The sequence below is a fragment of the Callorhinus ursinus genome, unplaced genomic scaffold, assembly GCF_003265705.2.
Source record: "Callorhinus ursinus isolate GAN/ISIS: 27379988/994484 unplaced genomic scaffold, GSC_fseal_2.0 scaffold18, whole genome shotgun sequence".
NCBI classification, from domain to species: domain Eukaryota; kingdom Metazoa; phylum Chordata; class Mammalia; order Carnivora; family Otariidae; genus Callorhinus; species Callorhinus ursinus.
The window spans coordinates 32,457,811-32,483,146 of NW_027397080.1; the positions used below are offsets into that span (position 1 = coordinate 32,457,811).

The 25,336-nt window shown below is 45.5% G+C and overlaps 1 protein-coding gene across 2 annotated transcripts in view; it reads left to right on the forward strand.

Moving 5' to 3' along the window:
• Positions 1 to 13,416: 13,416 nt before the first annotated feature.
• DNAJC11 (DnaJ heat shock protein family (Hsp40) member C11) overlaps positions 13,417 to 25,336 on the forward strand; it is a 75,322-nt gene continuing 63,402 nt past the window's right edge. The window contains exons 1-2 of one of the 2 annotated variants that reach the window (XM_073903408.1): positions 13,472 to 13,573; positions 21,693 to 21,927. Coding sequence is in view for 1 of the 2 variants with exons in the window: in XM_025856483.2 (XP_025712268.1) it covers positions 13,502 to 13,573 (72 nt within the window). In the remaining variant the exon portion in view is untranslated. Of the gene's footprint in view, positions 13,574 to 21,692; positions 21,928 to 25,336 lie in introns of both variants that reach the window. The other variant, XM_025856483.2, reaches the window with a different exon arrangement.

Sequence of the window (25,336 nt, forward strand, 5' to 3'; positions counted from 1 at the left end):
AAATTCGCTCCTTTTTTAAGGCTGAATCATACTCCATGTGTGCATGGACCACCTCTTGTCTATCCATTCGGCTGCTGATGGACACTTGGGCTGTTCCCACCTCTCAACCATCGTGAATAACGCTGCTAAGAACAGGGGTGTCCAAATGTCTGAGTGCCCGCTTCCGGTTCTTCACGATATATACCTGGGAGTAGAATCCTCAATTATATGGTAATCCTGTTTAAGTTTTTGAGGAACTGCCCTATCATTTTCCTTAGCAGCTGTGCCATTTTATGTTCCCACGGGCAGGTGCCCGGTGTTCCAATTTTTCCACATCCTTGCCAACACCTGCTACTTTCAGTTTGTTTGTTTTGAATAGCGACACTAATGCGTTCAAAGTGGTATCATATTATGATCAGAAGGTGAGTTTTGACTATGTTAAGTTTGAAATGCCTATTAGACATATAGGTATATACATCAAATTGGATATATATGGGTCTGGACGTTAGGGGAGAGGTTGGGGTGGTTGGACAAATTTGGGAGTCAGAACCTCAGAGCCATGAAACTGGCTGAAACTATCTAGGTCTGCACCGTGCAATACAATAGCCACTAGCCAGATGTGGGCATTTAAATTTATATGAATGAAAACTAAATAAAATCCAGGGGCACCTGGGTGGCTCAGTCAGTTAAGCAACTGCCTTCAGCTCAGGTCATGATCCCAGGGTCCTGGGATCAAGCCCCGTGTCAGGCTCCCTGCTTGGTGGGGGGGTCTGCTTTCCCCTCTGTCTCTGTGTGCTCTCTCTCTCTCAAATAAATAAATAAATCTTTAAATATATAGAGAGATATAGATATATAGTCACCCCACCTACTCTGAAGTAAGAGTCACCAGGTGATGTCTCCTACAGTAAGGCGAGGGTGCACAGCTCCAGCATACCAGGGCTCCTCCACCCAGGCACATCAGTTACCAGGAGCCAGTTAGAGGACTGGTTATGGTCTGCTTCTCCCTGAGACTGACCCTTGGAGAAGTCAGATGGGAAGCAGGTGTGGACTCACAGCCCCTGTCCTCCAGGTCATGAGGGCCAGCCCACTGCCCTGGGTCTGCCTTCCCCTTCTGTGTGCCGGTTCTGTGTGCTGGTTCTGATGCACTAAACCAGAGGTGAGTTTCGGTTGGCAAAGTTTTGGCTGTGATGTCTCCTGCTAGGATTTCCACCTCACCTGCAGCCTACCCCGTGAGGACCATCTGGTTATTTACAGCAAATCTCACCTTCCTTGTTGACATTTCCACACACAGGCAAAGCTAGGAGAGAGTCTGAAGAGTGAAGTATGTGGAGATCCGAGGTGTTCCCATGTCGCTCCACGTTTCATTAGTCATGTGGGCTGGAATATGGCAGAAAATCAGGAAGTTAGGGACACACATTCCAAACGCCCCATGACATCTTCAGAATGAATGAAACCCCACGGCTGGCAGAAACAATAGCCCTTGTTTAATTCTGAAGTTCAGAGGCACGTTGGCACCATTCTATCTCAACCTTTCATTTCCATGGAAACCATTCATGATGCCATAGAACGGGGAATCTGACCAGAGTGAGAAAAGAGTAGCAGCATGGATCCGAGCTTTCCAGTGAGCCTGTGGCAGATGGAAAGACAGCACAGGCCAAGGTGCCGGACCTAGAGTTTTTGTTCGGGACAGTGGCACTCTCTCGGGGTGCCCAGGATGAGCACCTGTAGCCCAGGCGGGACCCACAGACCCCAGGGTGGGTTCTGATGACCTGGATGGCTGCGCATTCCACCCCAAATCTGCTTTCCCTTTTTCTTTTCTTATGCAGAAAGTGTGCTCTCCGGTCAATGGTAAAGGGCTTTTGGCTACAACTCAAGCACAGAAAGGCATGGGATGGGGGGAGCAGAAGTCACCCATGATACGAGTTGCCCGTGGCCGCGGTAACAAAGGGCTTAAAGAACCGAAATGTAATCTCTCACAGTTCCAGAGGCCAGAAGTCTCCAGTGTGGGTCTCAGCAGAACCATGCTCCCTGTGGAGGCTCCAGGCTCTAGAACCTTCCTGCCTCTTCCAGCCTCTGGTGGCCCCTGGCATCCCTGGGCTTGCAGACAACAACCTTGAGGTTGTTCCAACCTCGGCATCTGTCTTCACATGGACTCTGCCCTGTGTGTCCATTCTTCAAATCTTCCTCTGCGTTTTCTTGTAAGAACACCCAACTTTGGATTTAGGGCCCACCCTCAGTCCAGGACAATCTCATGATGAGATCCTTAATTACATAGGCAAAGACCGTTTTTCCAAGTGAGGTCATAGTCACAGGTTCCAGGGACATACATTTCCAGGGGGGTCACCGTGTCACCCGCCGCACCCACAGAACAGGACGCTTTGCCCTGGGAGAGGCAAAAATTCGCATTCTTGGCCCCGAATGGGCGACCCGGCAGGTCTTGAGGCTTTGGCCAGTTTCAGAGGAATGCCATGACCAGTTCCTCTCATTCTGAAGCCTGGGCAAGGCAGGGAATTTGAGTCGTTGCCATGGTGATCCCACACCTTGAAACTTTTGTCCTTTCGTATCATTTGCAAGGAACTAAGTACTTTAAAATCACGGGAAGCACCTGAATCCAAGAGGTGGGCTGTTTCTGGAGGAAACTCATTGCTCAGAGGGGGGCCTTCCTCTTCCTTCATCAGACAAACTGAATCTGTGACATTCTTTGGATTTCTTCCCAAATGACCATTGTACGAGGCTTAGCAACAACCTTGAACATAATCAGACATGTCTGGGAGTGAAGAGTGGAGACCAGTTTGAAGGGTAAGGAGATGTTCTCAATACCACGTTCCACCACTCCAATCCAAGAGAGACTTTGAAAACACTCAACTCAACAGAAATGCGGGTGGTAACACGGACAGGAAGGGAAAAGCCTCTGCATGAACAGCTTATCATGATTAATATGGCTCTGCCACGCACGTAGCTAGTTACACGAGGAGCTAGCAGAAGGGCCAGGCAGCAGGGGAAAGCCTGCTTCTCTGGGAAACGGAACAAACTTGGACAAGTTTTTGTTTACCCTTCCTGCGGTTTTGATGCAGGTGAGCATGTAAGAATGAAGATTTGGGTAAATTCATCAGAGGTTCAGCCCAGATAGAATTCTGGCTAAAGGTTCTGTGGGTAATTTCCTTTTTCATAAAATAAGGACCGCCTGTGTGCCTGTCCTCTCTTAAGGCATCCATCCCTTTCTTGATTCAGCGGTCTGCTGGTGGTAGTGTGCTGGGTCCTCAACACATGGCCCCACTGAGCCCCTGAGAACCTACCAGATAGGAGGATGCAGAGAAAAACCCTCTCCTTCTTAAAGGTATTTCCCAGCGGAGACAGCTCTTGCCCCTGTGACACTGGAATACAGACCACGATCAGCTTAATAGTGGTAAGTCAGGAAGAGGAAAGCAAAGTTAAGGTGATCTTCTAACTTTACGTTATTGTTATGGAAGGGGGTTATGCACTTTTTTAAAGAACAGGACAAGGAAACACACTGCCCACAAAAATATAAAAAAAACGGCCCCAGCTCTGGACAAGCAAGGGATGCAGCTGCCAATTTCCCAAGCCTTTCGCCCTCTGTTCCAAACCTTCAAGAACAATTTTCTTTCCCCACTTCTGTCTATTGGGACCACAGGTCTGCCCTCTGCTGGTTAAGGGACATTCAAGCAGTATTTCGACTGGGAAGTTGGATTATGTTGGGCCCCTGAGCCACCTGTCTCACCAGGGATGCAAGAAGGTAACTATCCCCTAACTCACAGATGCCTGATGTTGGACTCAGAGCTGTTAAGTGCACAACAGAACGTTCCCCGCCCTCGCAGGTCCCCGATAACATCTTCTCACACCACATGTCCGAGGGAAGTATAAAATAAAGCTGACGTTACCACACATACGGCTCAAAGTCCTCCGAAACATCATTATACGAATTAATCTAAAACAAAAAAAAAAAGGCATCTAAACATCAAGGCAGTCATAAATGGAGACAGACCTGCATCTGAATCCTGGTTTCACCATTTACGAGCTCTGAGGGCGGGGACAAGCACCTGCCTGAGCCCAGCTTCCTTCTCTGTCAAGTGAAGCTATTAAGAATTACATCAGAGGAGGGGCACGTGGGTGGCTCCGTCGGTTAAGTGTCTGCCTTTGGCTCAGGTCATGGTCCCGGAGCCCTAGGATTGAGCCCTGCATTGGGCTCCCTGCTCAGCCGGGAGTCTGCTTCTCCCTCTGCCCCCCACCCCGCTTGTGCTCACTCTCTCTCAGGCTCTCTCGCCCTCAAATAAATAAAATCTTTTTTAAAAATCTTTAAAAAAAAAAGAATTACATCGGAGAATTCAGTGAGATGAATCAGAACAGTGTTTGGCACATAGGAAATATTCCATAAATGGTAGCTTAAATATTTTTTTTTCAATTCATTAAATTCTAGAAGCTAGAAATTTTTTTTCCGAGTGCCCGCAGTAAGAGAAGCCGATGTCGGAGAAGAAGGTCCTTGTGGTTCGTGACCAGTGTCCTCACCTCTAACCCAGAGTTCTCGACCAGAGTGATTCTGTCCCCCATGGGACTTCTGGAGACATTTTTGGTGGTCGCAGCTGGGGAGCGTACTGCTCATCTAGTGGGTAGAGGCCAGGATGTTGCTAAGCTTCCTACAGTGCACAGGACAGCCCCACAAGAAACTTATCCAGCACCAAATGTTGATAGCACTGAAGTTGGAAACCCTGCTCTGATCTTTCTAGAAGTATCTTTAGCTTTAACGCTGAAGAATGAAGGCCTCAGCCAGCCACTGTCTACTACTGAAGTCACGCCTCCATCACGTTGAAAACTCATTCAGAAATGCGACGTGAACCCTCACGACGTGTCAGGTTGGCCTTGAGCAGTGGTGACTCTCAGCTGAGTTCCGGAACTTTCGATCTCTAACTGACAGGCAACATTTCTGCTTACTGCTTGGCTTTCTTGATGGCAGTGAGATCAGGAATAAAAATCTCTGGATTTAAAAGTCACCCAAAGTCAAGAGGTCAAGACTCCCAACATATTTTTAAATTTTTTTCAAGTGCGATAAAATACACACAACATAAAATTGACCACCTTAAACATTTTTAAGTGTACAGCTCAAACAGGGGTTAAATACATTCACCTCGTTGTGTAACCAATCTGCAGATCGGTTTCCATCTTGCAAAACTGAAACTCTATACCCATTAAACAGCTCCTCATCCCCCTCCCTACAAGGACTCCTGCTATTTTTGTAAGATAAAATACTCATGTATTTTTTTTTAATGACCTACAGCAGCCATCCAGGCACCGTAAGAGGATCCAGCCTAAGCAGACACAACTCCCAAGAATGCCAGGAGCAACGTGGAAAGAGCCTTCCTCTTGATGATATAGTTGAGCAGCTGATCTATCTGCTTCCAGAATCAGCTGGCTTTGGGCCTCTTGTTAGATAATACAGTTCTTAGTGTTTGGGGGGAAAAGAAACATGTAAAAACAAATTAAAACAAAATAAAATAGGGGTGCCTGGCTGGCTCAGTCGGTAGAGCAGGCAGCTTTTATTCTCAGGGTTGTGAGTTCAAGCACCACATTGGGCATGGAACCTACTTAAAAGAAAAAAAAAGAAAAAAATTTTTAAATAATAAAATAACCAGCCAACCAACAAAATACACAGAGGTTTTTCTTTGAAGTTGGCACTTAATTTAAAAGAAGACGTTCTTCAAACCTGGCCTGACTCTGTGGTCAAGACAGGTCCCCAGCCAACCACCCTCCATGACAAAGCCACCTCTCTCCTTGGATTTCCTGAGAAGATGGGGAAGGGAGATGGGCAGCTTACCAAACTACAGAGCCATGCACTTGCTGAGATCAGGGATGTTTGGGGAGAAGGCTGATCAATCCCAATCCAGAAAGACTCAGGATTTCCCTTGGTTCTGATTGGCTCCAGGGATCCCTGGCACCCCAGCCCGAGCTCTGTCTCCCTGCCTATCAGTGGATGACATCGTCTCTCTGCTTCTCCCCTTCCACCATCTTTCGCTTCCAGCTCTCTTTCCTCTTGGTTTTGGCACATATTAAACACATGCATGTACCTTAAGCTCTTATTAGATGCCAGACACACGACGCTGTTGGAAATATAAACACAAACTATTTCAAGCACTTGCCTCAGGAGCTTACAATCTAACAGATGAAATAAATGTGCAAATGATAGAAATTTGTCACTGGAATATAAGTGGTACAAATGGACATTATGTTGTACAAAGAGACTGGGACTAAAACTGACAAAACACATGTAGGAGTTTGTCTTCTCTCCCTTCAGAAATCCCAGTGAAAGGGTAATAAAGGAATTAAACAAGTATAAACACATATAAACACAATGCGTGGGAGAGGAGATGACGCGGGATGAAACATATGACAAAAATGTGGAAGATGTAAAATGGAGGGGCCCTTTGTAACAGACTTAGGTTATGCTTTCTCCACTCGGCCAAATGCCTATGGGGTGAGGAAAGACAATGGAAAAGTGGGCTGGTTTGTGCTATGGAATCGAGGAGTGGTTCAGGAATTGGAGGCTGGACAGGGGTATTGCTAGTCTATATACAGAATAGTTCAGAACCCCATGTATCCTTCCCCAGTCTACCCAGCCAGGCAACTACTCCCCCACCCCCACCCCATAGGAGGTTTATTACCTGGTGAGGTTCACCAGGAAAAGGCTCTGGAGTCTAGATATCACAGCATCACTGGATACTAGATATCATACTAAAATGTCTAGCGCTCTCTCTCTCTCTCAAATAAATAAAATCTTAAATATATATATATATAATGACAAACATTTTAAAAATCAATAAAAGAATTGGTAGATATAGCTGGATCTCCAACAAAGACCAAAAAGACAAAAGAATGGAAATAAAAAGCATGTGGGAATCAGTCTAAGAGGTCTGACATCACGATAAACATAGATCCGATAAGAACAGACCAAGAAAACCAATTAAGTGGAATTCAGTTATCAAACAAAAATACTTCTCCAGAAGTGATGGAGAGAAATGAACCCACTGAATGCATAGCACCATAAGCACCATAAATTTTAGAAGACCATACAAGGTACATCGGCATGGAACTTCAGAAAACCAGGAACAAGAACAATATTTCCAAAGAAAGAAGAAAAAACCAGTTACAAAGCTGTAGGAATTAGAATAGAATCGTCTTATTGCCAGCAACATCAGGAAACTGAGGTTGTAAAACAATGCCTTTAAAGTTATGAGGAAAAATCGTTACAACCTAGATTTTTGTATCCAGTCAAAATATCTACCTAGCAAACTATCAATGTAAAAGTAAGAAAAGGGCATCCAAGATCTCAAAAGAGCTGGGAAGATTTACTCCATCAAAGCCAAGGAATGGAACAAACAAATAGGAAATAGGGCATTCGGGAACCAGGGGTGCCCACAGTTAGGAAAGGGTAAGGGTCACCTGCAGTGACAGTCTAGGAAGGATGATAGCTATGGGCCAGGATGTATGTTCCATATATAAAATTCTAGAAAATGCAGACTGGTCTACAATGATAAGTAGCAGATTGGTGGTTCATCGTCTTAATTATAGTAATGGATTCATAGGCGTATACATTTGTCAAAACTCATAAAATTGTTCATTCTAAATATGCACATTTTACTGCACATAAACTGTACCTCAATGAAGCAGTAAAAAAAAAAATTTATGAAAATGGGAGAATCATAGAGGAGTGGAAGATTGCTCATGGGAAGCTATTTACAAAGAAGCCATAGAGTTAAAAAGAAAGAAGACACAAAAGGGAGAATAAAAGGCATACAGAATAGGGGTGCCTGGGTGGCTCAGTTGGTTGGGCGTCCGGCTCTTGGTTTGGGCTCAGGTCGTGATCTCGGGGTCACGATCTCGGGGTCACGATCTCGGGGTCACGATCTCGGGGTCGTGGGATCAAGCCCTACATCAGGCTCTGTGCTCAGTGGGGAGTCTCCTTCTCTCCCTCTCTCCTCTCTCTCTCTCTCAAATAAAAAATTAAAGAAATGATGTCTTTTTTAAAAAAGCATACAGAGGGACATCTGGGTGGCTCAGTCGGTTAAGTGGCTGCCTTCAGCTCAGGTCATGATCTCAGGTCCTGGGTTGGAGCCCCACATCGGGCTCCCTGCTCAGGGGGGAGTCTGCTTCTCCCTCTCCCTCTGTCCCTCTTATGCACTCTCTCTCTCTCTCTCTCTCTCTCAAAAATAAATAAAATCATTCTTAAAAAGTATACAGAATACACTGAGAGGATCTAACATGCATAACTGAGATCTCCAAAAGAAACAAGAGCATCACTTCGCTGCAGCAATTGCAGACGCCTAAAAGAAGGGAAATGATAGTGGAAACAACATGCTGGAAAACAATAATTGCCAAACTAGATTCCTCTACCTTGAGGGAAAAAAAAAATCCTTTAATACTAATAAAGGCAGATAAGGATCTTTTTAGATAAACAAAAGCTGAGAGCGTTGTTCAACAGCAGAAAATACCCCCCCCCCAAAATTTCCAGGAGGCAGATTTTTAGGCTGAAGGTCAATGACCCTTCCTGGAATCTCAGAGATGCAAGAAAGGATGAAGAACAAGTTCAAGAATGGTTCAGAGATTAATTTTTTTTTCTGGTTAGAACCAAAGCTCCATGAAGAAAATCAGGAGGTATAAGGCTGAAAGATGTGTGATCCCAGATCGCAGAGGAAGAAAGGGGGATGGACACAGAGAAACATGGAGGTGGAGAGAGAGAGAGACAGTGAAGGCGAGGTGGAGAGCTTACAGTGAAGGAGGGGTGACATGGTTACAAGCTGCCTGAGGTCCAGGCTTTCTGCAATTCAACAGATGCCGCAGCCTCCCGGGCTCAGGAAGTCACCGGAAACTTTGCTCCTCAAATATGCTAATGAATAATGGGAACGAGGGTCTGATTGCAAGAGGTGAAAAGAGCGAGTGGAAAGGAAGAAGCAGCAGGTGCCACCTCCATGTGGAGGTCTAACGAAGACCTAGCTCTACGTCTCCAAAACAGAACTCTTTGTGACTCCCTCCAAAATCTCCCCTTGCTTCCTCAGCAGCATCCACCACCTGGCAGCTCAAACCAAAATGCAAGAGTAACTGCTGATTCCTCTCTTCCCCGCCTCCGTCCCCCAGATCCAACCTATCAGCAGTTCTTGTTGACTCCAGTGCAAAGAGGTAGTCTATGCCTGCCAGCCCCATGCTTCTGTCTCAGTGCAAGCCCACCACCCTCTCCTCCTGGAACACTGCATAACCTTTAACGGGGTCGGGGTGAGGGACTGCTTCCATTCTTGCTCCTTCTAACCCTGTCCCCCTGGAGTAATCCTTGGGGGGGAGGCGGGAATCGGACCATGTTACTTCCCTGCTTAAAATCCTTCCATGGCTCCCCATTGTGATTGGAATAACATTTAAATTCCTGACCTCTAGGGGTGCCTGGGTGGCTCAGTCAGTTAAGTGTCTGCCTTCAGCTCAGGTCATGGTCCCAGGGTCCTGGGATCGAGCCCCACATCGGACTCCCTGCTCAGCAGGGAGCTTGCTTCTCCCTCTACTCCTTCCCCCTGCTCCTGATCTCGCTTCCTTTCACTCTCTCACTCTCAAATAAGTAAATAAAATCTTTAAAAAAAAATTAATTCCTGACCTCTACCCTCCATGATCCCACCCTGACTAAGCTCCTCTGACATCTTTTCCTACTGCTCTCCCCAACCTGCATCAGCTTTGTGCCCACTGGCTCGCATCAGCTTTGTGCCCACTGGCTCGCTCCCTGTTCCTAGAGCACACCAAACTTCATCCCATCTCTGAGTCTTCACCAGAAAGTTCTTCCTTGAGGTCTTGCAAAGCTGGATCCTTCCCATCATTCAGTTCAAAACTACCTTCTCAGATAGATCTTTCATAACCAACCAACCGACTTAACCTCCCTCCCGCTGAGATGTCCCACCATCGCATCACTGTGTCTTAATTTACTTATAGCACTTAGCATCTGAAATCATCTTGTTTATTAACTAACTAGTTTATTGTCAGCACCTCCCCCCACCCCCCTTTAGAGTGTTAATTCCACTAAAACAGAAACCATTTCCTTATAAATTGCTGAAACACCAGTTCCCATTCCTGGTTGTTGTCTCCAAACTCAAAGATAAGCTGAGTAGACACTGTGGGGAATTTATAGAGTGTTAATAAGAGATGAATGTAATAGGATTGCCAAGTAACACTGGGGACCCACTGAAGTCAGATAGCATCGACTTTGTATTTTCCAAGACTTTCCCCAGCTACTCCCGACAGCCTGGGAGGAGTGCAGAAAAGTAGATAAGAAAGAGAAACCAAACTGAGAATGGATGTGGTAGACAGAGCCAAAGGTCAAAGGATTATGATATCACGGAATGACCAAGAAAGCAGATGGGAAGGGGACCCTAGCAGGGCGCTGATGGATCAGGATGGATCAACACACAGGGACCAAGGAGCTAACGCTGCAAACAGCGGGGGAAACCAGTACCCTTGGCACGAGGGATGGACGACATTGCAGGTACAATGCTGAGTTCCAAAGGCAGAAGCTCTGAATTGGAGATTTTGGAGATGCATGCTCTGTTGGGAGGGTGAGATCTAAAACTGGTGAGTCGCAAAGCCCCCAGTCCGTCCCTGCCAGAGGCTGCCTCTGAGGTTCAGCTCTGCAGCCGCTCACCAACCGTCTTCACACAGCAGGTATGGCCCTTCCTCTGGGGGACTCAACCCTTCTGCAATTGTCATCTTGGCTAAAGATGTAAATGACAAGTCCCTGAAATGCTAAGGGAGGAGATACCAACAAGAAAATTTAATTCTTGAATGTCTGCACACTCTCCCTTCTTTTCTTCAGCTAAGGAATTATTTTCCCCTAACTCCTCTGAACAGGGTTATCAGAGCTTATGAGGGAAAGGGAGAACAGGCTATGAATGGCAAGCAAGCACTGAATCCCAATCTGGACTCAATGACAAGAGAATAATAAAAATATTAGAGGTAAACTTTTCTCCTGAATTATAGAGAAGGAGTATGGATTCAGCCCAACTGCAGAAAGGGCTGGGTCAAGCTACTTACCTCATCTCTCACAAGTATTACGCAGGAAAAGGTGGAAGGAGTGAAGGGTTTCCAGTTGGGGTTGCCAGATGTGGCAAGTAAAAATACAGGGTGCCCAGTTAAATTTTAATTTCAGATACACAATGGAATTTTTTCGCATATGTCTATGCCCCATGCAATATTAGTATACGTATACTAACAATTATTCATCGCATATCTGAAATTCAAATCTGAGCGTCCTATATTTAATGCTAGAAGGGAACCCCCACTCCCCTCCCTCCCCCAGCACTAGATCAAGCCATTGAACAGAGGAAGCTTGCTTCCTGATGGTTGTGCTGGGAAGGCTAAATATTCTAGGGTCATTCTGAATACAAATGGTGGTGAAGGTAAATGTCCTTATGTCTTCTATTTACAGCTGAGAGAATTCCAAAATGATTATCTATACATATATATAACACACATGTAGCTATATAAATATATTATGTAAGTATATTAGGCTTGGCTTTGCAGCTAAGTTACAAATTGCTTTGTGGCTTTACCCAATAAAGAGAAAACGAAAACGCAAGGCAGTGAGTTAATGTGGCTGAGTTTCGTCGGCTGCTCTGGCATGAGCGGTGCCCGTACGGGTGTGGTAACTTATCAATTTGTACTGCTCCCGCTTTCCATTATTTTGCCCATCAGAGATTAAGGTTTTTGGAGGAACAAACAAAACAGCCAACCTCCGAAGTAAATTTACTCTCAGGCCTGGGGTGTATCTAAGCTCATTTTCCATTTGCCATATCCACTTTCCAAGTAACCGTAATACAAGGTCTCATGCACCCAAAAGGGGACAAATACAGAGCATCCCTGAGTCACTGTTTATTTTGTTTGAGTGGTGATCAAAACCAGGTCATTCACAATCCTAGAAACACAGACCTGGGCCCTTGGAAACATACGTTGGGTTCCGTTTATATAATTCCTAGAGGCAGTGTTTTCCAAGGCAGAGGAAGCACGGCAAGGAACTTCTCTACCCAACTATTATGGCCCAATTAATGTCTACAAACCTAAGGAAAGAAGGAATGTCTCAACGTTGTAGTTTTTTCCCCCAGCCTCTCTGTAAGAAATTTATTAAAGACCAACAAATGTCAGCAAACAGCTTAGCCCTAATCACTGCTCTGCAAAAGGAGAAAAAAGGAAAGACCATAAAAAATTGCTGCAATTGCAGATGGGATGTGAGTGTCTGTGAAAGCTATTGTGGAAAGGCCTCACCCAGCTAAATAGCTCTTCCTTTAACAACCTGGGCTGAGGTCAGCTCCATACTGACTCAACACTCCTCAGCACACCTACTTATCTCATGCCAAAAGATCCTAAGAGGGCTGGGCAACTTGGAAGGGACCATACACAGGCCCAGATGGTGAACATCTGGCCAAAAATTAGGAAGAGAAAGAAATCAACTTCTCAAATCCACAGACAGGTGTTTGGGGCTTCCCAGGAGACCTGCTTAGGAAGGGCAACAGGGATAGTTCTAAACCGATCGTTAGTTAAGGCTCAACAAACGTTCCTGAGAAATAATGAGTGATTGGTACAGGTCAGCATGAACCAAATAGGTGGCAAGAGCATGGAAGCTCTGCGGTCCACCTTCTCTTGATAATTGCATCATTTCGAAGACATTTAAATTATTTAGATGATTGTAACCAAGACATCTTTAATAATGCACCAAACAAGAGGCACCAGGTTGAAATCAATTAGACTGCACCGCTAAATTATAAGGTAGAAATTTACAAGAGGAGGGCTCTGGGATAGGGACTGTAGGTATAGATGCCTCCCAGAGACAATTCTATTAGGAACCAAATGGGTATTGCCTTGTCAGTTAAGCAGCGGAAAAAATGGCCAGGTGTTCCTAAACATAGGGCAATAATAAATTAAAACAAAACAAAAAAACGACATTGAGGAGGCTCGTCCTCTGGGCAGGGTTCTGGATGGCCAGTGGAAAAGACGAAGAACAATGGAGGCAGGAATAAATCCCATTCTGGAGGTTTTCTGTGCAAAGAGAAGTCAGCAGGTGGGGCCTCGAGGAGCCTCCGGCCAGGGTGGACTCGCGTGGGGGGCCTGGGCACGGCGGTTTGGGACAGGACGCTCCCCGCACTGGGATCCGGCGTGGGAGACAAGGGAGGTGTCTCGGGGAACAGAGGGGACGAACCCCCAGCTGTGACCGTAGCCTCCCTGTCTGGTCCTGGTTGAACCCCCGGGAGGCCGGCTGGGATTAGGGCCGCGGGCAGCACGTGGCGGACCCCGGCCGCCGCCTCCCGCCCTCGGCGGCGCGGGGGCGCAGGGCGCAGGCGTGCGGCTGCGAAGCGCGGGCGGCGGCGGCGCCGCCCCTCCGGTCCGCCAGGGGCCGCTGTGGCGCAGCCGGGCTGGCCCGCGCTGTCGGGGCCGCGGCTCGCCGGTCCCTCTTGGGCACGGCCTTGCCGGTTTGGCGGGGTGAAAGGTTGCGAAGATGGCGACGGCCTTGAGCGAGGAGGAGCTGGACAATGAAGACTATTACTCGTTGCTGAACGTGCGCAGGGAGGTGAGGCTTGCGGCGGGACGCCGTCTGGGCGGAGGCCGTGCCCAGTTGTTCGGGAGGGCCGGGCTGGCGGCCACCGCTCCGACCCCGCCACGGGCGGCCGGGACCCAGCGGGGAGGCCGCGTGACCCCGCCCGACATGCGCGACCGGCCGCCGACCGGGCGGTCCCCACTGCCTCGAACCCTGCGCCGGGGGTGTCCCGGCCGGCCTCTGCCCCTGCTCCCGGCGGCCGGGGCGCCGCATCCTAGCAAGGCCAAAGGTCCTGGAACCCACGGGACGGAAAGGGTCCCCGAGGTGGAGGCTACTGGAGTGGGGTTCCCGGTCCTCCAGGACCCGGTGCCTCGCCCGGCTCACAAACTTGCCTCGGCCCAGGGGCTGTGTCATCGCCCCCGGCCGGCAGAATGGGAAACGGGAGTCTCAGGCACCAAGGTCAAGGCCACGAGGGAACCTTCCCACGGCGTCTGTAGGGTTCCCGAGTATTCACGGGGACGTCCCGCTGTTGACGTGAATCCAGGCCCAGAGGCACGTGTCTTGTGTCCTCCTCTCCCCAGAGCGGCTGTCCAGAAATTGAAGGAAGAGCCTCCCGTACCTACAGCCTCAATTCGGAGGTCGCAGTTTAGGAAGAAGCTGTAAAGCCAGTAAAGCAGCGGTGCCCCGAGCACGGCCTCAGCCTGCGCGCCCCTCTCCACACGCCAAGTGTTTGCACCCTGTTTGCTCACCCAGTAAAAGAGTCTCACTCTGTGTCTGGCATGTAGTAGGGGCCCAGTAAGTTTCCTTTCTTGTTGACTAGTCTAGTTGACATCAGCGTGAAGGGCAGGAAGGCTTCCAAGGTCAGGTCATAAGGCGGATCGTTTATCTCCAAGCTGTTGGGTTTAGAGAACCTTTAATTCCATCTCAGTTTTCCCAATGATCATAATTAGCCAAGTCTGACTACTTTAGGCAAAGCCTGTCAAATATGTGTTGTCCATTAGTGCTGGTGTGCACGGTGTCAGTGATACACGCTAACATTTTTTGAGTACTGCTTTGTGCAGGGCCACCACGCTGAGTGAACATTTCCTATTACCTTACCTTGTATAATTCTCAGCCCAGCCCCTAGGGTAAGTACTGTGGTAACCCTTGATTTATAGCTGAGAAAACTGTGGCCGAGAGAGTTTAAGTAACTTGCCCAAAGAAAGACCAATAGAAAGTGCAGGAGCCTGAATTCAGTCCTGAGAAGTCTGACTGGAGCCCCAGCTCTTGAATTCTACACTCTGCTGCTATTACCAGACTACAGAGCTGCCAATTCTGGTATTGTGTCCTTGGGCACCCACATAACAATCCCTATCAGCCACCTTGTATTAGGAGAACGTCCAATGAAATATCCGGGGAAACTGCAAATCATGTTAGGCTGCCATAGGCACCTGGAGGTTCTTGTAACTAAAAAACAGTAAGGCTTTGGGTAAATCACTTATTTGGCCTTCAGTTCCTTTCCCTTTGAATGAAGCTGTTTGGGTAGTTACTAAGTTTTCTCCAGTTCTTAGAAGCAAAGCAGTAAGTGAAACCAGCTTTTCTGAAAACCAGCCTTTTTTTTTTTAATTATTTTTTTTTAAAGATTTTATTTATGGGGCACCTGGGTGGCTCAGCCAGTTAAGCATCTGCCTTCGGCTCAGGTCATGATCCCAGGGTCCTGCTCATGCTCTCTCCATCTCTCTTTCTCTCTCTCTCAAATAAGTAGGTAAATAAATCTCGTAAAGATTTCATTTATTTGAGAGAGAGCAGGAGAGCACAGGGAGAAGGAGAAGCAGACTCCCCGCTGATCAGGGAGCCCGCTGCCTGGGCTGGATCCTAGGTCCCTGGGATCACAACCTGAGCTGAAGGCAGACACTTAGCTGACTGAGCCACCCAGGCACCCTTGAAACCAGCCTTACTTACCACTCATTTGTAGTCTGGGTTATCAGTAATTGAGCAGCAATTTACCCATTTACCAGGTTACTGAATCTTAGGTGCATATGTTCAAAAAGATAATAGAATAATAGGCTTGGCCAGAGTCCTCAGTAAACATTAGTCAAAGGTATACCCTTGAAACTGCTGGAATCTTAAGACTTGTCATTGTTATTGGACTGATGAGTGGGAACCAAAGAAATATTTCTTTTAAAAAATCTTACTTTTCCCAGTGAGTTACGGCACTTCTCATATTTATGGCTGTGGGTGAAATCCCTATGAAACATGTTCTCTCTCTGAAGTCACTTTGCGTTCCCCTTGTCAACAAACTCAGTGTGAAATGTCAGGGTGGGCAGCTTTTATCTCAAGATTCTACTGGAAGAAGAGCTAGCAGGGTGATCTCTGGACTTGATATTTAATAGGATGGGGGTGTTCAGAAATCAACGTGAAGTTGAAATAGCATGATTTAGTTGGAGAGTTATGGAAGTAATATTAACTCTTACATCTGTTGATGTATTTGCTGTTAGTTCTATAGCTTGATGTCATTCATTTAGGTTTACCTTAATGGTTAAGGAGGCAGGACCCCCTTCCTGCCAGTACTTCAGAGTACCTTCAAGAGAGTACCTTCAACACTGCGTTCAGGAAGTTCAGAGACTTTTCCTTAGAGATCTCAAATGGAAGTAACCTGACACAAAACCAGGAAGTTCTATTTAAGATTTTAAAAATTACAAGCCTAATGTATGGTTACAGTTGGAGTAATACAGAAATGTCAAAAATCAGCTTGCAAATCTCTTTTTCCAGGTTTTAAACTTCAAAATATCCCCTCATATTGTATTTCAGAGAGTGAAGCAGACAGCTAGACAGGACCAAATGCCTCTCTAAACAAGACTCTGATCTTTAATGATTCCCTTTCTCCACTGTTCTGGATTTCCTGTTTACAGAGTAGAGCTGTTGTCACACTGAGCAGAGGGAGTAAGTTATTAACTGGGCACATTAAAACCAGATTGGCATCTCTGGTTTAGTGTAGTCAAATGTGTCATCAGGTGCCTAAAATCTAACTGATGTGAGATTTCTGAGATGATTTTCCAAAATTTATTTGGAGAAAGGATTCCTGACCAGTGAATTTTTCTTGATCTTTATACATTTTATAGACATTTTAATTGACACCTTCTAAACTGAATTTATTCCTAATTGATTCAAATTCCTACTTTATCAGTGTTGTATTGCCATTAAAAGAAACTTTCATTTTTATGCATGACATTCAGCAGTGTTTATAACCCATTTTAAGGTCTTTGGTCCCAGTCAGTTTAGTTTTTAAAGGGGCCAGTCTCTTCAAGTTTTAAACACTTTTAAAAAGCATAGTTAAGGGCGCCTGGGTGGCTCAGTTGGTTAAGCGACTGCCTTCGGCTCAGGTCATGATCCCGGAGTCCCGGGATCGAGTCCCATATCGGGCTCCCTGCTCGGCGGGGAGTCCGCTTCTCCCTCTGACCCTCTTTCCTCTTGTGCTCTCTGTCTCTCATTCTCTCTCTCTCAAATAAATAAATAAAATCTTAAAAAAAATAAAAATAAAAAAATAAAAAGCATAGTTAAGTAAAAGATAAACTTAATGTGAAAAGGTTTTTTCCTTGCAGTCCATATATGGAGGTTAGTATTCTGGGAATTTCATCCTTCCATACCAGCCTTGAAACTAGAATTGCAAAATTTGTCACCCACCAAGGAAAAGTTTCCCCACAGTCCCAGCACTTTCATTCCTTCCCTGGTTTAGAGGATGTTGGTCTTTCCACAGTTTTTGGTTGTCTGGGTTTCTCTGGCTGGAGGTTACAGTCAGAGTGGGACTAAACATTCAAGTTTGGACTGCAGATGGAATGGGCTGGAGCAGTAGAGGAAGGTCTACTAGCCACTGTCCGGAATGACCTAGGGGGACTTCACGCAGCCCAGCAACCAGGATGGCTTGGATGTCTGTAGAAGTTGAGTGTAGATGTTATCAGCCAAGCCAGGTGCACACTTAGGATCCTACAGCAGCAAGGTGCTGTGTGTTCACGCGTCTGTTGCTTACCTAACCTTGTGATGGGCAGGTAATTTAATCTTAAGGAGAGATACCAAGATAGGTCGGAGAAGGTCGTTCCTTAAGTGAGTTTCCCATCAACTACATTATGTTCAAAGTCCGGAATTTATAACAGTGACTCTGCTTAAAACGTCTGCATTCAGCAGGTAGCGTTAGGCCTTGGTTATCCAAAAACCGAACTTACGCAGATGATCCCCTTCCTAACGTGCCCTGTAAGTGAAGAGGCTGAGGAGCAAGGTCAGTAGGAGCAGGAGTCGCAGCCCGCACTGCCCCTGGGCGACAAATCATTTAACCTCTTCAAGGCTCCACTCATGTGCTGCAGTACTTCCAAGATACTGAGAGAGTGGGAGGCAACACTGTACAGCTTTGCAGCCAGAATGTCCTGTATCGGAAACTTTATGGGGGCGGGGCTCGGATATTGCCTCTGGGCCAGTAGTCTACCCTTTCTGCTTCCCGTTTTCTTTGACATTGAAATGTAGGGAACAGGCAGTAATGGCTTAGGAACTTACTGTGAGCCTGGATGTTGTATACTGGAGTATTGCAGTGTGACGGGGATATGGATACACTGGCTTGTACTAGTAGATGTCCGTTTAATATTTATTGTTATTTCTTGAATTTTGATAAAGCATGAGGTTTTGCTCATTTTAAAAGACAATGTACATAGAAAACTTTGGTAAACCTGATCCTGGCTCAATTTGCTATCCGTCTGTTATATTAATAAAAAAAACATAGTGCCAGAATTTATGCTAAGCGTCAGGTTATGAATTCCTAAAGGTTTCTTTTCTCTTTCTGTTCAAAATACTGAGTTTCTTATCTTCAAAAGACAGTTATCTCTCAGAACTCAGCTTCCTGCAAAGTCATGAGTTTCATGGGGAAGGCAGGGGGGAGGAGCTCCCAGAAGGTGGAGCCAAGCTCAGGAGTTAGTGGAGAAGGGATAGTCCCAGAGAGGGTGAGTATCTGGGGTAAAGGCAGAGTGGGATCCAGAGTTGTAGCTCTTGTGAGCTCTCAGTTCCTAAGGGGCCAGGCAGGGAGGGAAGGCCCTCCCTGATCAGAGGCCAAGCGACAAGACAGCCCTGGGTCAGGAGAGTGCCCAGGTAGAGTTCAGGGAGGCTTCTGGTGGTATTGCTTCTGGGTGGGGAGGGAGTTCGTAGGTTACCCAGTTAGTTCCAAATGTCATCTTATAATAGGATTAGCAAACACCATGAGGTTAAATTTTAAAATGTGTTTTCTTTAATGAACCATAAGCTAGTTATTACCTTTCTGCTTTGGGCATTTTAAACAATTGCTTCTTGAAATTTTAATGCTCTAGTTCTGCGTTATCTACCAAAATACCTTTTTTTTTTTTGCTTTGTTAAAGAGAATTCAGTTGAAAGCTTTTATATTTGCTGTGAGTTCAGTAGTAAACAATGGATAAGGAAAATATGGGACGCACAACGTGTTTTGCTTGGCTGTGGAATTTTAGTGTTTACTTTTATTAAACTTTAATTTTGCTTTTATTTATACCCTACCTTGTTCAAGAGAGGATTTAAGACAATTAACAGGGATGAATAAATAAAATAGCATAAAAGCTTAAAAGGGGGCACCAGGAGGGGAAAAGACCATTGGGAAACTGCTGCTTTATTACCACCATTGTGGCCCACACTTTATAAAGCTCCCGTTCCCTTGAAGGCGATTGGAGCCTCCTCCAAGTTCATCTCCTGGTAGCTGGGTCCTGTTTGGCTCTTGGACTGTTGGAACCACTTCTGCATGCAACGTGTATACAGTGTCCCCTCCCTAGTTTGCAGGAGCCAGAACATTCTTCAGTAGTAAAATGCCAACAGACCTCAACCACAAGAAGTCTGTATGAGTGGGCAGGATATAACAGATGGACATGGACGAGAGAAAGTATAAGGTCAGGCTTTTTGGAAAAAATAAGCCAAGCTCTTTATGTGAAGATAGGATCTGAACCATCACTTCTGACCCAGAAAGGTACTGGAGCTCATTTTCCTCTAAGATGCTGGCCTTTTTATTTACTGTTGTGTCTCAAGGGCACCAAATACACGTATGGACATGACCAGGAAGAGAAATGAAAACCAAATTGTACAATAGTCAGAAAATCTCTCCTCAGCCCTTGGAACGACCTCTGATCAGGAATCATTTCTGCTCCTTTGGCTCCTTTTCTCACATTCTGTCGTCAGCAGAGGTAGGCATGGAGGACAGGATTTCCCCCACTCCATAAACCTTGAAGGTGACCGGGGCCTGCCTTTTTCTTAGTATGTAAACTTCTGTCATTACTGATTGCCTAATCTTTTTTGGGGATTTGTATTGCTATCTTGGGGGTAATGAGTTCTGTAAATTTTGTAAGTTTTTTCCTTCTATGTATGACAACTAACTTAGGTTACCTCTAGTTGTAGAAACTTGGAATTGTTTAATCAACCTCCTATTTAGCTTTTCTGACTTACTCATGATTTCTCTCTTAAGCCTACCTTCCCAAAGCAGAATCTAAAATGGCTGTAGGGGGCACCTGGGTGGCTCAGTCGGTGAAGCGTCTGCCTTCGGCTCAGATGGTGATCTCGGGGTCCTGGCATCAAGCCCCATGTTGGGCTCAGCAGGGAGTCTGCTTGTCCCTCTGCCTCTGCGGCTCCCCACCCCCATACTCACCCTTGCTCTCTCAAAGTATTTTTTTTTAATAATAAAATGGCCGTAGGAAGTTGACTTTTCAAAAATCACAGAACATGTAGCGTGTCCGCTTGACCCCTGTACTCCAGAAAGCTGTGGCAGTGCTCAGGGATTTTCTAGAAGGACAGCTGAAACCACATAGCCCAGCACCTCCGTGGGAAGCACCTATGCACCTTTGATGGCGATTATTTGGAAAGGCAGAGATGATGGTGCAGCCTCGAAAGGGGTTGGCAGCTTAAAGAGTGAAGCCCTTGAAGTCAGGTTTGAATTTGACTTCCTAGCAGCCTGATAGAGGCAAGCCACTTACCCTCTCTGAGCCCGTCTCTTCATCCATAAAATCCAGACAATAATTTCACTGTCCTAGGGCTTTGGGGAAAATTAAGCAAGAATGCATGTAAGTGCTCTGCATAGTAATGGGCATGTTATTATGTAAAGTAAATGCCGGTATATTTTATTAGTATCATGAGCATAAAAGTTAATAAGGAATGCTCTTATTGATTTGTCAGAGTTCTTCACACAGTTTCGATGAGCTCACTGTGTGATAGATGCCTTGTGAGTACCTGCTCCTTCTCTGCAGCTTTTCACTCTGTGAACCGAGCTTTGGTCTGGGCCGGGCCACACAGGCACTTAATCTCCAGCTAGCCTTTGGGTCAGGGGGCCATAGTCTGGAAAGTTCCTTCTCCCTCTCAGACCATACTTTTAGTCTTTTTGATCCTCACTGTTTTTACCTGTAAAATGGAGGCTTTGGTGCCAATCTCAAGGTGTTTTGAGTGTTAAAGCCTTAAATGGGAAAACACCAGCAGAAGCGTTTTGTGTGGATGCGTCTGTGCTGCCACAGACAGCCTTGAAGCTCCCTCAGCTTTGGCTTCTAGGATGATCTCTTTGTCCTCCTTCCTGACCCTGCCAGGTACTCCTTCTCCATCCTCACAATTCCCCCAGGTTTGGGCCTCTTGAGCTTGGCTCTTTTACAATCTCTTGCTTCTCCTGCATCTCCACCTGCCTTCTGGGCATTGTACTTAGGTGTTCAAATTCACCTTTCCCCCCAAAGCCTGATGCTTTCAGTTCCTCCCCAACCCACACATCTGAGCCAGAACCCCAGATGTGTTCTTTGGTTTGTTTTCTCCATATGGGACTGAGCCCCTTTCCATTGTCCCACAGACCCACCCAGCTCACGAAGGCTCCTCTTGACCCCCAGCCAACTGTGATCCTTTGTTTCTGCTTGGACTCCTGGGCCGCCAACCAGCCCTCCTAACCTCAACCTTACATTTCTGCCATAGTTTTCTATAGGTCTCTCTGGTTTTGATTTTTGTCAATTATAGTCAAGCTGTACCAAATTAATATTAACAAACAGTACTGATCACATTATTTCCCTATCCAGAAACCTTTTGTGGCTTCCCGCTGTTTATTGGGTAGAGGTCAAACTGCTGGATCCATTTTTAAATCTTTTTTTTTTTAAGATTTTATTTATTTATCCGACAGAGAGAGCACAAGCAGGGGGAGCAGCAGAGGCAGAGGGAGAAGCAGGCTCCCCACTGAGCAGGGAGCCCGATGCGGGACTCGATCCTAGGACCCCGAGATCATAACCCGAGCCGAAGGCAGACGCTCAACTGACGGAGCCACACAGGTGCCCCACCTGGATCCATGTTAATAAATTAGATGTTTAACGTGTTTTCTGCCTACCTTGTGATGACGTTCTGCTTGCCTCCACTGCAAAGTAAGCATCATGTGGTCAGGGACCGTGGCTATCTGATTCACCATTATATCCTTTAGTACAGGGCCAGTGTTTACTGAATGAATGAGCAGGTGGATGGATGTCCAAGTTAATTTCCGGCCAGCGTCCTACATAGACTCCTTTGCTCTTGTGTCAGTTTGGTCAGTGTTCTCTCTCTGTCTCCAACACTGACCTGTTCCTCAGGATGTTCTTTTCCCCTGAAATGCCCCAGCCTGTCTTGGACACCAAAGCAAATCAAAATCCACCTTTTGGGTTCCCATTTAGATCCCTCCACCTTCATGGAGTTTTCTTTCAATTCTGACTGCCCTGAACTTATTTCTCCACCATTAACATTAACATTTTTGTCTTGTTTAGTTAAATCCACGTGTATGGGTCTTTTAGGGGAAACACACATAATGCACACCTCGTTTGTAATCTTTAATATTATATTTCTGTTGTACCTCCTGCGGTACTTAGAACAGGGCAGGCATTCAGTAAACGTATTGACTGGAAGAGTTAAATATTTGCTAACATCACACCCACCTTGTCCAGGTGCTTTTTACTTTATGTAATATCTGTGTTGAAGATCACATTGCAATTTTGGCAACAAATCATTCTAGAGGAATTTATTGGTAGGAGTTTATCAGTTGTCATTTGGTAAATCTAAATTTTTACTTGTCAAAATTGTTCAAAGTCAGATACAAGAGGAAGAGAGCAAATTCAAATGCATGCCTTTATGCTCACTCTCGGAGTAAGCTAAGGTGCGCAGAGACCGGGGACCGTGCTGGAAGAGAGGGCTTGCCCTACTGGGCTTGTCCTTTTCATCTGGCAGCCATTCTGTTCCTCTTCAGTTTTTTACTGCAGTGGGAGAAGGTTAGTTGTTTATCATGTTTTGTACTAGCATCAATAATATTAGTAAAAAGTAAATATGTTTCAAATGGATTAGATTTGTTTTTGTAGTTTTTTTTTCGTCAGAGCTGAATGTTTAGGATAGACTACATAGGTTAGTCTCACAAATCTTGTTCTACTTGAGATGCTCCTTACAATGATGGGTCAGGCAGAACGAGTTAGTACAGTCTGCCCTGTGCTCAAGGTTGAGGGTGAGTCTGTGTACATTGTTGGAGTCTTGCTTTTGCACATCAACCCCAGCTTATTTCCAGATCCTCCAAAGGTGTTCCACATGAAAATGAACATTGTAGAAGGCTGTTGAGCAGGGAAAATGGCATCAGAACATGGCAGGGCTGTGTGTGAGAGAGGTTTTATTGTGTGAAGCTTCAGACTGTGTAGTGGGAACCTTTTCAGAATGAAGGAGGAAATTTTTCCAAGTCCAGTTTAGTGCCTGATGAGCACATGCCTTGTGCTCTCTTCGGTGACACCAAGTAATCTGTAACACCCCTCCTCATCATGAAACAGCTCTTACTCAGGACAAAGCACCCATGCTGTCTTGGTGTTAATTAGCTCTGAAATCTGCTCTTTCCTTTAAATTGTATGAGCACCGAGTATCCTAAAAAATTACAGGTTTTATTAGCTGATACAGTTTATTTCAATCAGATTGTCATGGAACATACGGACAGTAATGAATCGTCAACTGTGGTAATTAGGCAAACTTCCCAAAATCCAATAGAACATAGTTCTATTGGATTATAGTGGAGCTTTCCTGAAATACAGCAGTGTAGAGACAGCCTGGAAGTTTGAGCTGGAAAGTATGGGCTTCAGCAACAGATCTAGTGGCTTTCCGATTCCTAAAATGGATGTAAGTATGATGTGTAAGTTGCTGCTTGCAAGCTGTATTAGGTCTTCAGAGTACAGAATTAAATATCGTGTTAGTTTTAAGTGCTGTGCACTGAACATTATTGGTTCTTTGTTGTCCGGCCCGTGGTAGGACTGTACTTCCTGGTCTCCAGTGGTTGAGTGAGGCCCTGGGACTAGTTCTAGCCAATGATATGCATGGAAGTGAAGTGTATCCTGCTCAGGCTGAAGCATTTATTTATTTATTTATTTTAATTTTAAAGATTTTATTTATTTATTTGAGAGAGAATGAGAGAACACGAGGGGGGAGGGTCAGAGGGAGAAGCAGACTCCCCGCTGAGCAGGGAGCCTGATGTGGGACTCCATCCCAAGACCCTGGGATCATGACCTGAGCTGAAGGCAGCTGCTTAACAGGCTGAGGCACCCAGGCCGTCCCTCAGGCTGAAGCATTTAAATGCTGGTGTGAGCCAGAGAGGGTCTGTCTCCTGCCCTTCCCTCTGCCTTGGCTACTGGCAGTGGTTCAAAGGTGGCTGCTCTTTGAAACGTGGGTCCTGAGGACACGGCCAACTGAGTACCAGCTGACCTAAGATGGCCATGTAAAAGGAGAAATAAACCTGTGTGATTTTTGAATTGTTTGGTAACACAATATGATCAAACCCAGTAATTCTCACACTTCTTGATGTCAAGACCCCTTTACATTTTTTAATTATTGAGCTTTTGTTTACTTGGGTTATAGCTATTGACTTTGATTAGAAATTAAAACTCAATAATTGATAAAATGTAAAATAAATAAAATAAAACACAGCGTGTACTTGTATTTCAGTAAGGCATAAAGGAAGACAGAGGGTTTCAGAAGAGCTGTGTATTGAAAAAAAATAACGGTGCAGATACACAGACATCACAGCAGATAAAACAAAAAGTAGGGAGCAACCGCACAGTAAACGGACTGAGAACCAATGGAATTAATCTCTGAAATCTATTTATGCTGTCAAACTGCCACCTTAGAAATGACTAGCAAACAGAATGCATAAGTACACATCCCATTAGCCATCAGAGCAGTGATGTCATCACATGCCCTGTAGCCTTGAGAAAATCCCACTGAACACATGACAGAATGAGAAAAAGGCAAATAATAGTTCAGTGTTTTAAGTTTTATTGAAAATAGTTTTGACCTGTGGACCTCCTAAAAAGGTTCAGACTCCCAGGGGGCCCCACACCACACCCTGAGAACCACTGACCAGCATAATCACAGTTCAGACGTACTGGTGTTCCTCACACGTTTTAGCTCACTTTGTTAAATGAAAGCAGGAAATAAAAGCAGATTGGCAGTATGCTCTTTGAGTGTGTGTGCCATCACATTTATATATATTGGAAATATATATAATCACATTGATTCCAGAGATGCTCTTCACTAGAATCTGGGTGAGTGAAAATGTAGCGGCTTCTTCGATGCCTTCATTATTTAAGGGAAGCAAATATGATGAAACTGGAGTCAGACAATTTTCCAAGCATGATACCACAGCAGAGATCAGAAAAGGGACATTTTATAGGTTTGATTTTGTAAAAACAGGAAATTTTTGTGTTTGCTCAAAGAAAAAAAACAAAAATCTAAAAAAAAAAATTAAAAACTCAAAAGGAACATGCAGTATATTTATTTGATAAA